Source organism: Oncorhynchus nerka, linkage group LG8 (assembly GCF_034236695.1).
Source record: "Oncorhynchus nerka isolate Pitt River linkage group LG8, Oner_Uvic_2.0, whole genome shotgun sequence".
Taxonomy (NCBI): Eukaryota; Metazoa; Chordata; class Actinopteri; order Salmoniformes; family Salmonidae; genus Oncorhynchus; species Oncorhynchus nerka.
The window spans coordinates 4,279,923-4,295,057 of record NC_088403.1 but is presented as its reverse complement, the minus strand read 5'-3'; the positions used below and the strand labels follow the sequence as shown (position 1 = coordinate 4,295,057).

Here is a 15,135-nt window from a genome sequence, read left to right as displayed (position 1 = left end):
TTCAGTCTGCTTTAAACCAGGCCCTGTTGTAGAGCTCTGGTTTTCAGTCTGCTTTAAACCAGGCCCTGTTGTAGAGCGCTGGTTTTCAGTCTGCTTTAAACCAGGCCCTGTTGTAGAGCGCTGGTTTTCAGTCTGCTTTGAACCAGGCCCTGTTGTAGAGCGATGGTATTCAGTCTGCTTTGAACCAGGCCCTGTTGTAGGGAGATGGTATTCAGTCTGCTTTAAACCAGGCCCTGTTGTAGAGCGATGGTATTCAGTCTGCTTTGAACCAGGCCCTGTTGTAGAGCGATGGTATTCAGTCTGCTTTGAACCAGGCCCTGTTGTAGAGCGCTGGTATTCAGTCTGCTTCGCACCAGGCCCTGTTGTGGAACTCTAAACGTTTGACCGGAGCCCATAAGGGTGCCATTTGGGATAGAAGTCCATGGCATCTCACTGCACTGTAGTGGAATGTGGTTCCCTTGAAGTGGTCTTCTGAGATGGCAGGCTATGGAGAGTGTCAGAGAGAGGAGGAAGGGGGAGGACGGAAGAACGGAAGGAAGGAAGGAATGAAGGGAGGGAGGAAGAAAGGAAAGGAGGGAGGGAGGACTCCACTAGCCATTCATTCATCTCAACTTTGTTATTTTTCTCTTCTCACGTGTTCTGTCTCTTTATTGTCTCTCTTCCATCTCTCTCTCTCTCTCTCTCTCTCTCTCTCTCTTCCCACCTCTCTCTCAACCCCCCCCTCTCTCTCTCTCTCCCCCCCTCTCTCTCTCTCCCCCCCTCTCTCCCCCCCCTCTCTCTCTCTTCCCCCTTTCTCTCTCTCTCTCTCTCTCTCTCTCTCTCCCGTCTCTCTCTGTCTCCACAGCTAAATGTCCAGGTGGTTGTCGTAACGGTGGGTTCTGCAACGAGAGACAGGTGTGTGAGTGTCAGGATGGTTTCTACGGGCCGCACTGTGAGAAAGGTATGTTTAGTCTGGTCTGTACATCCAAGCCATTCCATCTATCTTCCATCACTACCATAATGATATACAGTAAGTACACAGTCAACACAATAGCTTGAGTTGCTCATTCTATAGAATTAAATTTAAATGATTTTCTTGTGGGTTTTTTCCCCTTCTCCTTGGCCCACATCAACAATGCTGGGTGGAATATCTTCTTTTATTTCCTGGAATGTCTCCACAACAAAACAAAACCAAAAATAAAACCTTATGAAATGAAAGGCTAGAGAAAAAGAGAAGAGGTTGTGTGTTGTTTCACAGTTATGAGACACCAGTCCTGCTCAGGCAGGCCTATCATTTTCAGACAACAACAGAACCACCGCGTTGCATTTAAATGTATTAATGAATCTGTAAAAGGTTATGCTTTTGCTGCGGCTTAACGTTGCCTCAAGGCACCACAACTTAAAAAACATCATGGAAATTACAAAGCACTGGTTCAACAGGCTCCATCCAGACTAGTTAAATGGAGCAAATTTATTTGAAATGTTTTTCCATGACAGAAAAAACAATCATGTCAGCAGACAGGCAGGCAGACAGACAGACAGACAGACAGACAGACAGACAGACAGACAGACAGACAGACAGGCAGGCAGACAGACAGACAGGCAGGCAGGCAGACAGGCAGGCAGGCAGGCAGGCAGACAGACAGGCAGGCAGACAGACAGACAGGCAGACAGGCACAGACAGGCAGGCAGGAAGACAGGCAGGCAGACAGGCAGGGAGGCAGACAGGCAGGCAGACAGACAGACAGACAGACAGACAGACAGACAGACAGACAGACAGGCAGGCAGACAGACAGGCAAGCATGCAGACAGGCAGGCAGGCAGGCAAGACAGACAGGCAGGCAGGCAGGCAGGCAGGCAGGCAGGCAGGCAGGCAGGCAGACAAACAGACAAACAGAGGCAGGCAGACAGGCAGGCAGGCAGACAGCCAGGCAGGCAAACAGGCAGGCAGGCAGGTTGGGCGGCGACGACCACGTGTTCCATCTATTTAAGGCTCTAAAAGAGGTTAGAGAGAGAGCTACAGACTGACTGAGGGGGTGGAGAGCAATGTTGTTCCAGCTACAGACTGACTGACTGACTGGTGGAGAACAATGTTGTTGTTCCATCTATTTAAGGCTCTAAAAGAGGTTAGAGAGACTCTGTCCAGCTACAGACTGACTGAGGGGAGAACAATGTTGTTGTTCCATCTATTTAAGGCTCTAAAAAGAGGTTGAGAACAATGACTTGTTGTTGTTCCATCTATTTAAGGCTCTAAAAGAGGTTAGAGAGAGACTCTGTCCAGCTACAGACTGACTGAGGGAGAACAATGTTGTTGTTCCATCTATTTAAGGCTCTAAAAGAGGTTAGAGAGACTCTGTCCAGCTACAGACTGACTGAGGGGGGTGGAGAACAATGTTGTTGTTCCATCTATTTAAGGCTCTAAAAGAGGTTAGAGAGAGACTCTGTCCAGCTACAGACTGACTGAGGGGAGAACAATGTTGTTGTTCCATCTATTTAAGGCTCTAAAAGAGGTTAGAGAGAGACTCTGTCCAGCTACAGACTGACTGAGGGGGGTGGAGAACAATGTTGTTGTTCCATCTATTTAAGGCTCTAAAAGAGGTTAGAGAGAGACTCTGTCCAGCTACAGACTGACTGAGGGGGGTGGAGAACAATGTTGTTGTTCCATCTATTTAAGGCTCTAAAAGAGGTTAGAGAGAGACTCTGTCCAGCTACAGACTGACTGAGGGGGGTGGAGAACAATGTTGTTGTTCCATCTATTTAAGGCTCTAAAAGAGGTTAGAGAGGGACTCTGTCCAGCTACAGACTGACTGAGGGGGGTGGAGAACAATGTTGTTGTTCCATCTATTTAAGGCTCTAAAAGAGGATAGAGAGAGACTCTGTCCAGCTACAGACTGACTGAGGGGGGTGGAGAGCAATGTTGTTGTTCCATCTATTTAAGGCTCTAAAAGAGGTTAGAGAGACTCTGTCCAGCTACAGACTGACTGAGGGGAGAACAATGTTGTTGTTTTTTGTATCATATGAACAGTAAGGACTCTCCACGGGGATTTCACCGTCTACTCAAACAGGGCTACAGAGCTCCTTTTGGGTCACTCCCCCCCCCCCCCCCAAAAAAATGAAGCCACAAAAAAATAACTACGTAGAGGAACACCCGTTATGTGGACCGTGTCAAGGCTTTGAGGCATCTAAGAGTAGACTATGGATTTTTAAAGAGAAGTGTTCTGTGAGAACGGCTGAGTTTTATTTTCAATCAGCTGAAGGTGAATTAAATGAATGTAGTGTTGGAAGGGTGAAGGGTTACAATCAGCTGAAGGTGAATTAAATGAATGTAGTGTTGGAAGGATTACAATCAGCTGAAGGTGAATTAAATGAATGTAGTGTTGGAAGGGTGAAGGGTTACAATCAGCTGAAGGTGAATTAAATGAATGTAGTGTTGGAAGGGTGAAGGGTTACAATCAGCTGAAGGTGAATTAAATGAATGTAGTGTTGGAAGGATTACAATCAGCTGAAGGTGAATTAAATGAATGTAGTGTTGGAAGGGTGAAGGTTACAATCAGCTGAAGGTGAATTAAATGAATGTAGTGTTGGAAGGGTGAAGGGTTACAATCAGCTGAAGGTGAATTAAATGAATGTAGTGTTGGAAGGGTTACAATCAGCTGAAGGTGAATTAAATGAATGTAGTGTTGGAAGGGTTACAATCAGCTGAAAGTGAATTAAATGAATGTAGTGTTGGAAGGGTTACAATCAGCTGAAGGTGAATTAAATGAATGTAGTGTTGGAAGGATTACAATCAGCTGAAGGTGAATTAAATGAATGTAGTGTTGGAAGGGTTACAATCAGCTGAAGGTGAATTAAATGAATGTAGTGTTGGAAGGGTGAAGGGTTACAATCAGCTGAAGGTGAATTAAATGAATGTAGTGTTGGAAGGATTACAATCAGCTGAAGGTGAATTAAATGAATGTAGTGTTGGAAGGGTGAAGGGTTACAATCAGCTGAAGGTGAATTAAATGAATGTAGTGTTGGAAGGGTGAAGGGTTACAATCAGCTGAAGGTGAATTAAATGAATGTAGTGTTGGAAGGGTTACAATCAGCTGAAGGTGAATTAAATGAATGTAGTGTTGGAAGGGTGAAGGGTTACAATCAGCTGAAGGTGAATTAAATGAATGTAGTGTTGGAAGGGTGAAGGGTTACAATCAGCTGAAGGTGAATTAAATGAATGTAGTGTTGGAAGGGTTACAATCTGGCTGAAGGTGAATTAAATGAATGTAGTGTTGGAAGGGTTACAATCAGCTGAAAAATGTGAATTAAATGAATGTAGTGTTGGAAGGGTTACAATCAGCTGAAGGTGAATTAAATGAATGTAGTGTTGGAAGGATTACAATCAGCTGAAGGTGAATTAAATGAATGTAGTGTTGGAAGGGTTACAATCAGCTGAAGGTGAATTAAATGAATGTAGTGTTGGAAGGGTTACAATCAGCTGAAGGTGAATTAAATGAATGTAGTGTTGGAAGGGTTACAATCAGCTGAAGGTGAATTAAATGTAGTGAATGTAGTGTTGGAAAGGGTTACAATCAGCTGAAGGTGAATTAAATGAATGTAGTGTTGGAAGGGTTTACAATCAGCTGAAGGTGAATTAAATGAATGTAGTGTTGGAAGGGTTACAATCAGCTGAAGGTGAATTAAATGAATGTAGTGTTGGAAGGTGAAGGGTTACAATCAGCTGAAGGTGAATTAAATGAATGTAGTGTTGGAAGGGTTACAATCAGCTGAAGGTGAATTAAATGAATGTAGTGTTGGAATGGTTACAATCAGCTGAAGGTGAATTAAATGAATGTAGTGTTGGAAGGGTGAAGGGTACAATCAGCTGAAGGTGAATTAAATGAATGTAGTGTTGGAAGGGTGAAGGTTACAATCAGCTGAAGGTGAATTAAATGAATGTAGTGTTGGAAGGTGGTTACAATCAGCTGAAGGTGAATTAAATGAATGTAGTGTTGGAAGGGTTGTGAAGGGTTACAATCAGCTGAAGGTGAATTAAATGAATGTAGTGTTGGAAGGGTTACAATCAGCTGAAGGTGAATTAAATGAATGTAGTGTTGGAAGGGTGAAGGGTTACAATCAGCTGAAGGTGAATTAAATGAATGTAGTGTTGGAAGGGTGAAGGGTTACAATCAGCTGAAGGTGAATTAAATGAATGTAGTGTTGGAAGGATTACAATCAGCTGAAGGTGAATTAAATGAATGTAGTGTTGGAAGGGTGAAGGGTTACAATCAGCTGAAGGTGAATTAAATGAATGTAGTGTTGGAAGGGTTTACAATCAGCTGAAGGTGAATTAAATGAATGTAGTGTTGGAAGGATTACAATCAGCTGAAGGTGAATTAAATTAATGTAGTGTTGGAAGGGTGAATCAGCTGAAGGTGAATTAAATGAATGTAGTGTTGGAAGGGTGAAGGGTTAAATGAATGTAGTGTTGGAAGGGTTACAATCAGCTGAAGGTGAATTAAATGTAAAGGATTACAATCAGCTGAAGGTGAATTAAATGAATGTAGTGTTGGAAGGGTGTTACAATCAGCTGAAGGTGAATTAAATTAATGTAGTGTTGGAAGGGTTACAATCAGCTGAAGGTGAATTAAATGAATGTAGTGTTGGAAGGGTGAAGGTGAATTACAATCAGCTGAAGGTGAATTAAATGAATGTAGTGTTGGAAGGGTTACAATCAGCTGAAGGTGAATTAAATGAATGTAGTGTTGGAAGGGTTACAATCAGCTGAAGGTGAATTAAATGAATGTAGTGTTGGAAGGGTTACAATCAGCTGAAGGTGAATTAAATGAATGTAGTGTTGGAAGGGTGAAGGGTTACAATCAGCTGAAGGTGAATTAAATGAATGTAGTGTTGGAAGGGTGAAGGGTTACAATCAGCTGAAGGTGAATTAAATGAATGTAGTGTTGGAAGGGTGAAGGGTTACAATCAGCTGAAGGTGAATTAAATGAATGTAGTGTTGGAAGGGTTACAATCAGCTGAAGGTGAATTAAATGAATAAAGGGTGAATTACAATCAGCTGAGTGTTGGAAGGGTTACAATCAGCTGAAAGTGAATTAAATGAATGTAGTGTTGGAAGGGTTACAATCAGCTGAAGTGAATTAAATGAATGTAGTGTTGGAAGGGTTACAATCAGCTGAAGGTGAATTAAATTAATGTAAAGGATTACAGCTGAAGGTGAATTAAATGAATGTAGTGTTGGAAGGGTGAAGGGTTACAATCAGCTGAAGGTGAATTAAATGAATGTAGTGTTGGAAGGGTGAAGGGTTACAATCAGCTGAAGGTGAATTAAATGAATGTAGTGTTGGAAGGGTGAAGGGTTACAATCAGCTGAAGGTGAATTAAATGAATGTAGTGTTGGAAGGATTACAATCAGCTGAAGGTGAATTAAATGAATGTAGTGTTGGAAGGGTGAAGGGTTACAATCAGCTGAAGGTGAATTAAATTAATGTAGTGTTGGAAGGATTACAATCAGCTGAAGGTGAATTAAATGAATGTAGTGTTGGAAGGGTGAAGGGTTACAATCAGCTGAAGGTGAATTAAATGAATGTAGTGTTGGAAGGGTTACAATCAGCTGAAGGTGAATTAAATTAATGTAGTGTTGGAAGGTTTACAATCAGCTGAAGGTGAATTAAATGAATGTAGTGTTGGAAGGGTTACAATCAGCTGAAGGTGAATTAAATTAATGTAGTGTTGGAAGGATTACAATCAGCTGAAGGTGAATTAAATGAATGTAGTGTTGGAAGGGTGAAGGGTTACAATCAGCTGAAGGTGAATTAAATGAATGTAGTGTTGGAAGGGTTACAATCAGCTGAAGGTGAATTGAATGAATGTAGTGTTGGAAGGGTTACAATCAGCTGAAGGTGAATTAAATGAATGTAGTGTTGGAAGGGTTACAATCAGCTGAAGGTGATTTAAATGAATGTAGTGTTGGAAGGGTTACAATCAGCTGAAGGTGAATTAAATGAATGTAGTGTTGGAGGGGTGAAGGGTTACAATCAGCTGAAGGTGAATTAAATGAATGTAGTGTTGGAAGGGTTACAATCAGCTGAAGGTGAATTAAATGAATGTAGTGTTGGAAGGGTGAAGGGTTACAATCAGTTGAAGGTGAATTAAATTAATGTAGTGTTGGAAGGGTGAAGGGTTACAATCAGCTGAAGGTGAATTAAATTAATATAGAGTTGGGGGGGTGAAGGGTTACCAGCAACTGAAGGTGAATTAAATACTTGAGGTTGCTGACGTAGATTTTTCTCCTCTCCTGTCCTCCTCCGCTCTCCCCCCCAGCCCTCTGCTCTCCCAGGTGTCTGAATGGTGGACTGTGTATGAGTCCGGGCGTGTGCATCTGCCCACCTGGTTACTATGGAGACAGCTGTGACAAAGGTACACTCACCTGAAACACGGACACAGTACACATTTCATAACCCGAGACAAACACACCTCATTCACCACTGGGGACCAATGAACTCCAACCGAGCTCGGTCTGTTGTTTTCAAAGTCTCTGAAAAGGGGTTCTATTGATGAAGGTTGGTTACTAGCTACCGTTTGAGAGGGGGATCCCGTGACATGGTTAGCATTAGTTGCTGGGACCACTACTATCTGTCCAGAGATCCTCCAAAAGTCTATAGAGCTGCTTGGCGTAGCAGCTAGCCTAGCTGCTAACTAGCTTTCAAGCTAGCAAGGTTTCCTGAAAGCTTGAACACAGCCCGCGACGTGGTTAGCCCTTGTGGCTGGGGCCGGCGTATTGTCCCAGCCTTGTGGCCGGGCCGGCGTGTCCCAGCCTTGTGGCCGGGGCGTATTGTCCCAGGCTTGTGGCCGGGGCCGGCGTGTCCCAGGCTTGTGGCCGGGGCCGGCGTGTCCCAGGCTTGTGGCCGGGGCCGGCGTCCCAGGCTTGTGGCCGGGGCGCATGTCCCAGGCTTGTGGCCGGGTCGGCGTGTCCCAGGCTTGTGGCCGGGGCCGGCGTATTGTCCCAGGCTTGTGGCCGGGGCCGGCGTATTGTCCCAGGCTTGTGGCCGGGGCCGGCGTATTGTCCCAGCCTTGTGGCCGGGGCCGGCGTATTGTCCCAGCCTTGTGGCCGGGGCCGGCGTTGTCCCAGGCTTGTGGCCGGGGCCGGCGTTGTCCCAGGCTTGTGGCCGGGGCCGCGTGTCCCAGGCTTGTGGCCGGGGGCGTGTCCCAGCCTTGTGGCCGGGGCCGGCGTATTGTCCCAGGCTTGTGGCCGGGGCCGGCGTATTGTCCCAGGCTTGTGGCCGGGGCCGGCGTATTGTCCCAGGCTTGTGGCCGGGGCCGGCGTATTGTCCCAGCCTTGTGGCCGGGTCCAGCGTATTGTCCCAGCCTTGTGGCCGGGGCCGGCGTATTGTCCCAGGCTTGTGGCCGGGGCCGGCGTATTGTCCCAGGCTTGTGGCCGGGGCCGGCGTATTGTCCCAGGCTTGTGGCCGGGGCCGGCGTATTGTCCCAGGCTTGTGGCCGGGGCCGGCGTATTGTCCCAGGCTTGTGGCTGGGGCCGGCTTATTGTCCCAGGCTTGTGGCTGTCTAAATCCCTGCTGTTTGTTGCTGTTTCCATCTGCCTTGCGACCTGTCCTGTCTGGAACTGCGTGGAGTACCAACATTAGCCTACGTTGCTACCATGGCATCCAAAACTAAAGCCGGTGGGAGTACCACTGAGGACAGTAGTGTCTCTCTTTCACAGGCTTCTGGGTCAGTAGCTTCAGCCCCACATCACATACACCAATTGACACTCACAAGTGCCCTGTTGACTGACTCTATTAGCCAGACAATGTTCTTGTCAAGCTGGAAAGGTCTACAAATATATGTTATTAATCAAAAGTCTGGGAGGAGTGAGAGAGCTGTTATTATTATGTTATTAATCAAATGACTGGAAGGAGCGAGAGAGCTGTTATTATTATTATTATGTTATTAATCATATGTACTATAGCCATAGAAATAAGGTTTATGAGATCAATAACTGGAGAAAAAAACTAAATCTGATAACATTCATATACTGGCCATCTCTGAGACTCACTTAGATAATTCCTTTGATGATACAGCAGTAGCAATACAGGGATATAACATCTACAGAAGAGACAGGAATGCCTATGGCGGAGGTGTTGCTGTATATATTCAGAGCCATATCCCTGTAAAGCTTAGAGATGATCTCATGTCTAATGCTGTTAAAAGTGTTGTGGTTGCAGTTTCACTACCTCATCTAAAGCCTCCTATTTTAGGGTGTTGCTATATAGGCCAACATGTGCTGACATTCATTATCTGGATAATATGTGTGCAATGCTTGGTAATGTGTGTGCTGTTAACAGATAGGTCTATTTTCTGGGTGTCCCGAATATAGATTGGTTTTCATCAAGCTGTCCGCTCAAGAGGAAGCTGCTCACTGTAACCAGTGCCTGTAATCTGGTTGTGTGTCTTGACCTCCGCCGAACCCATGAGACTGACTCACCGAACCCCTGGGGTTCGATCGAACCCAGGTTAAGAACCACTGATGTAGGGCCTACAGAAGAGACAGGAATGCCTATGGCGGAGGTGTTGCTGTATATATTCAGAGCCATATTCCTGTAAAGCTTAGAGGCCGAGACAATAAGAAGACACAGTGGCAGAATGAATTCAATCACACCTTTTGTTTCATCACAAAACAGGAGAGCGACATCTGTCCGATGAAGTCCACAAAACACATGTAACAAACAGTTACACGCTCAAACGTTGATGTTTCCGGAACATTTTTCAGACTACTAAAACTATTGATTTAGAACCATAGAGTTTTACCGCAAGTCGTAAAGAGAACAGACGCTGCCTCCACTATTCCAGAGTCATTTCAACGTCAACATTAAAACATCATCTAACCACCTCTGCTTAGTCTAATACAGAACAACAGGAGCATTTCAACGTCAACATTAAAACATCATCTAACCACCTCTGAGTCTATTTCAATTCAGAGTCATTTCAACGTCAACATTACAACATCATCTAACCACCTCTGCTTAGTCTAATACAGAGACAACAGGAGCTGCCTCCACTATTCCAGAGTCATTTCAACGTCAACATTACAACATCATCTAACCACCTCTGCTTAGTCTAATACAGAGACAACAGGAGCTGCCTCCACTATTCCAGAGTCATTTCAACGTCAACATTACAACATCATCTAACCACCTCTGCTTAGTCTAATACAGAGACAACAGGAGCTGCCTCCACTATTCCAGAGTCATTTCAACGTCAACATTACAACATCATCTAACCACCTCTGCTTAGTCTAATACAGAGACAACTAAAAGATACCAGAAAACGATTTAGTCTAATCAATGTAAGCTAAATATGACGTGGTTGTCCATGGTACTGATTTCTCTGTGTGTGTGTGTGTGTGTGCTTGCAAGTAGAAAAAAAACATGTTGACTCACCGTACTTGTAGAGACACGCCAGCAATGCCATCCTCCTCTTTCATGTTGCCTAAACGGTCTATGACTCTTGTCACACGGGACACGCTTTTAGTTGTTTGTTGTCCCTGGCTATCTGGATAAAATGCTCGCTCGCCTAATTTCCTTTCATGGGCAACGATGCGCCAGGCCAGCTAGTTAACATTAGCCAGCTACATCTAGCTACACGTTGAACTTCCACCCTCTCAGGCCAGGGGCACAATGTATGGATTTACGGTTGGCTTGTCACGGCCGTCGTTCAAGGAAGACCCGCGGTGCAGCGTGGTGGGCGTACATTTTATTTTATTTTGTAAAACGTCACCAACAAAACAAGAAATAGCAAACACGACCGTGACGCTTACAAGGACTATAGTGCCCTAACAAAGACAACTTCCCACAATCACAACAAGGAAAAAGGCTGCCTAAGTATGATTCCCAATCGGAGAAAACGATAGACAGCTGTCCCTGATTGAGAACCATACCCGGCCAAAACATAGAAATACAAAAACATAGAAAACAGAACATAGAATGCCCACCCAAATCACACCCCGACCAAACCAAAACAGAGACATAAAAGTCTCTAAGGTCAGGTCGTGACATGGATCAGAATTGCCGTTATAATCATTGCCAGAATGGAGAATTAAGTAACATCACAAGTCAAATCCCTATCTCCATCCATGGCAAATTTAGGAATGGGCCAATTTTAGCTAGCTAGCTAGCTAGCCACCGGAGGTAACATGGTGTTACCTTGGATTGTAAACTGTCATGGTCAAAACATATAGATTCAATGGTTGTAAAGATGATGTCTGTAATAAAGAGATGCTCAGCTTTTGACACCACACTCCACAAAGCAAGTCCTGCAGCCTCTAGTTTTATCTCATCTTGATTATTGCCCAGTCATATGGTCAGGTGCTGCAAAGAAGGTCTAAAAAACGGCAGCTGGTCCAGAACAGAGCGGCAGTGTAATCAGAGGGCTATTATCAATACTACGCCTGTCAGTCTCTCTTGGCTAAGAGTTGAGGACAGACTGGACTGACTACATCACTTCTTCTTTTAAAAACGTTCATGTGTTTAAAATTCCAAATTGTTTGTGTAGTCAACTTACACACAGTTCTGACACACACACACTTACCCCACCAGTAGTTCTGAGTGATTAGTGTAGTCAACTTACACACCGTTCTGACACACACACTTACCCCACCAGTAGTTCTGAGTGATTAGTGTAGTCAACTTACACAGTTCTGACACACACACACTTACCCCACCAGTAGTTCTGAGTGATTAGTGTAGTCAACTTACACACCGTTCTGACACACACACACTTACCCCACCAGTAGTTCTGAGTGATTAGTGTAGTCAACTTACACACCGTTCTGACACACACACACTTACCCCACCAGTAGTTCTGAGTGATTAGTGTAGTCAACTTACACACAGTTCTGACACACACACACTTACCCCACCAGTAGTTCTGAGTGATTAGTGTAGTCAACTTACACACAGTTCTGACACACACACACTTACCCCACCAGTAGTTCTGAGTGATTAGTGTAGTCAACTTACACACAGTTCTGACACACACACACTTACCCCACCAGTAGTTCTGAGTGATTAGTGTAGTCAACTTACACACAGTTCTGACACACACACACTTACCCCACCAGTAGTTCTGAGTGATTAGTGTAGTCAACTTACACACAGTTCTGACACACACACACTTACCCCACCAGTAGTTCTGAGTGATTAGTGTAGTCAACTTACACACCGTTCTGACACACACACACTTACCCCACCAGTAGTTCTGAGTGATTAGTGTAGTCAACTTACACACAGTTCTGACACACACACACACACTTACCCCACCAGTAGTTCTGAGTGATTAGTGTAGTCAACTTACACACAGTTCTGACACACACACACACTTACCCCACCAGTAGTTCTGAGTGATTAGTGTAGTCAACTTACACACAGTTCTGACACACACACACACTTACCCCACCAGTAGTTCTGAGTGATTAGTGTAGTCAACTTACACACAGTTCTGACACACACACACTTACCCCACCAGTAGTTCTGAGTGATTAGTGTAGTCAACTTACACACAGTTCTGACACACACACACACTTACCCCACCAGTAGTTCTGAGTGATTAGTATAGTCAACTTACACACCGTTCTGACACACACACACTTACCCCACCAGTAGTTCTGAGTGATTAGTGTAGTCAACTTACACACCGTTCTGACACACACACACACTTACCCCACCAGTAGTTCTGAGTGATTAGTGTAGTCAACTTACACACAGTTCTGACAAACACACACACTTACCCCACCAGTAGTTCTGAGTGATTAGTGTAGTCAACTTACACACAGTTCTGACACACACACACTTACCCCACCAGTAGTTCTGAGTGATTAGTGTAGTCAACTTACACACAGTTCTGACACACACACACTTACCCCACCAGTAGTTCTGAGTGATTAGTGTAGTCAACTTACACACCGTTCTGACACACACACACACTTACCCCACCAGTAGTTCTGAGTGATTAGTGTAGTCAACTTACACACAGTTCTGACACACACACACACACTTACCCCACCAGTAGTTCTGAGTGATTAGTGTAGTCAACTTACACACAGTTCTGACACACACACACTTTCCCCACCAGTAGTTCTGAGTGATTAGTGTAGTCAACTTACACACCGTTCTGACACACACACACACTTACCCCACCAGTAGTTCTGAGTGATTAGTGTAGTCAACTTACACACAGTTCTGACACACACACACTTACCCCACCAGTAGTTCTGAGTGATTAGTATAGTCAACTTACACACCGTTCTGACACACACACACTTACCCCACCAGTAGTTCTGAGTGATTAGTGTAGTCAACTTACACACAGTTCTGACACACACACACTTACCCCACCAGTAGTTCTGAGTGATTAGTGTAGTCAACTTACACACCGTTCTGACACACTTACCCCACCAGTAGTTCTGAGTGATTAGTGTAGTCAACTTACACACAGTTCTGACACACACACACTTACCCCACCAGTAGTTCTGAGTGATTAGTATAGTCAACTTACACACAGTTCTGACACACACACACTTACCCCACCAGTAGTTCTGAGTGATTAGTGTAGTCAACTTACACACAGTTCTGACACACACACACTTACCCCACCAGTAGTTCTGAGTGATTAGTGTAGTCAACTTACACACAGTTCTGACACACACACACACTTACCCCCACCAGTAGTTCTGAGTGATTAGTGTAGTCAACTTACACACAGTTCTGACACACACACACTTACCCCACCAGTAGTTCTGAGTGATTAGTGTAGTCAACTTACACACCGTTCTGACACACACACACTTACCCCACCAGTAGTTCTGAGTGATTAGTGTAGTCAACTTACACACAGTTCTGACACACACACACACTTACCCCACCAGTAGTTCTGAGTGATTAGTGTAGTCAACTTAGTGTTACATTTCTGACACACACACACACTTACCCCACCAGTAGTTCTGAGTGATTAGTATAGTCAACTTACACAAAACACACACACTTACCCCACCAGTAGTTCTGAGTGATTAGTGTAGTCAACTTACACAGTTCTGACACACACACCGTTCCCCACACACTTACCCCACCAGTAGTTCTGAGTGATTAGTATAGTCAACTTACACACCGTTCTGACACACACACACTTACCCCACCAGTAGTTCTGAGTGATTAGTGTAGTCAACTTACACACAGTTCTGACACACACACACTTACCCCACCAGTAGTTCTGAGTGATTAGTGTAGTCAACTTACACACAGTTCTGACACACACACACACTTACCCCACCAGTAGTTCTGAGTGATTAGTGTAGTCAACTGACACATTACCCCACCAGTTAGTAGTTCTGACACACACACACTTACCCCACCAGTAGTTCTGGAGTGATTAGTGTAGTCAACTTACACACAGTTCTGACACACACACACTTACCCCACCAGTAGTTCTGAGTGATTAGTGTAGTCAACTTACACACAGTTCTGACACACACACACTTACCCCACCAGTAGTTCTGAGTGATTAGTGTAGTCAACTTACACACGTTCTGACACACACACTTACCCCACCAGTAGTTCTGAGTGATTAGTTCTGAGTGATTAGTGTAGTCAACTTATCACCGTTCTGACACACACACACTTACCCCACCAGTAGTTCTGAGTGATTAGTGTAGTCAACTTACACCGTTCTGACACACACACACTTACCCCCACCAGTAGTTCTGAGTGATTAGTGTAGTCAACTTACACACCGTTCTGACACACACACTTACCCCACCAGTAGTTCTGAGTGATTAGTGTAGTCAACTTACACACAGTTCTGACACACACACACACTTACCCCACCAGTAGTTCTGAGTGATTAGTGTAGTCAACTTACACACAGTTCTGACACACACACACTTACCCCACCAGTAGTTCTGAGTGATTAGTGTAGTCAACTTACACACCAGTTCTGACACACACACACTTACCCCACCAGTAGTTCTGGTGATTAGTGTAGTCAACTTACACACAGTTCTGACACACACACACACTTACCCCACAATTTACACACAGTTCTGACACACACACACTTACCCCACCAGTAGTTCTGAGTGATTAGTGTAGTCAACTTACACACAGTTCTGAC

At 44.5% G+C, this 15,135-nt stretch overlaps 1 protein-coding gene across 1 annotated transcript in view; it reads left to right on the top strand.

Annotated features, from left to right (window-relative positions):
* Nucleotides 1–15,135, top strand: part of LOC135573018 (wnt inhibitory factor 1-like) — an 83,606-nt gene that overhangs the window by 45,930 nt on the left and 22,541 nt on the right. The window contains exons 4-5 of the mRNA XM_065022072.1: nt 845–940; nt 7,297–7,392. Coding sequence (XP_064878144.1) covers nt 845–940; nt 7,297–7,392 — 192 coding nt within the window. The remainder of the gene's footprint in view (nt 1–844; nt 941–7,296; nt 7,393–15,135) is intronic.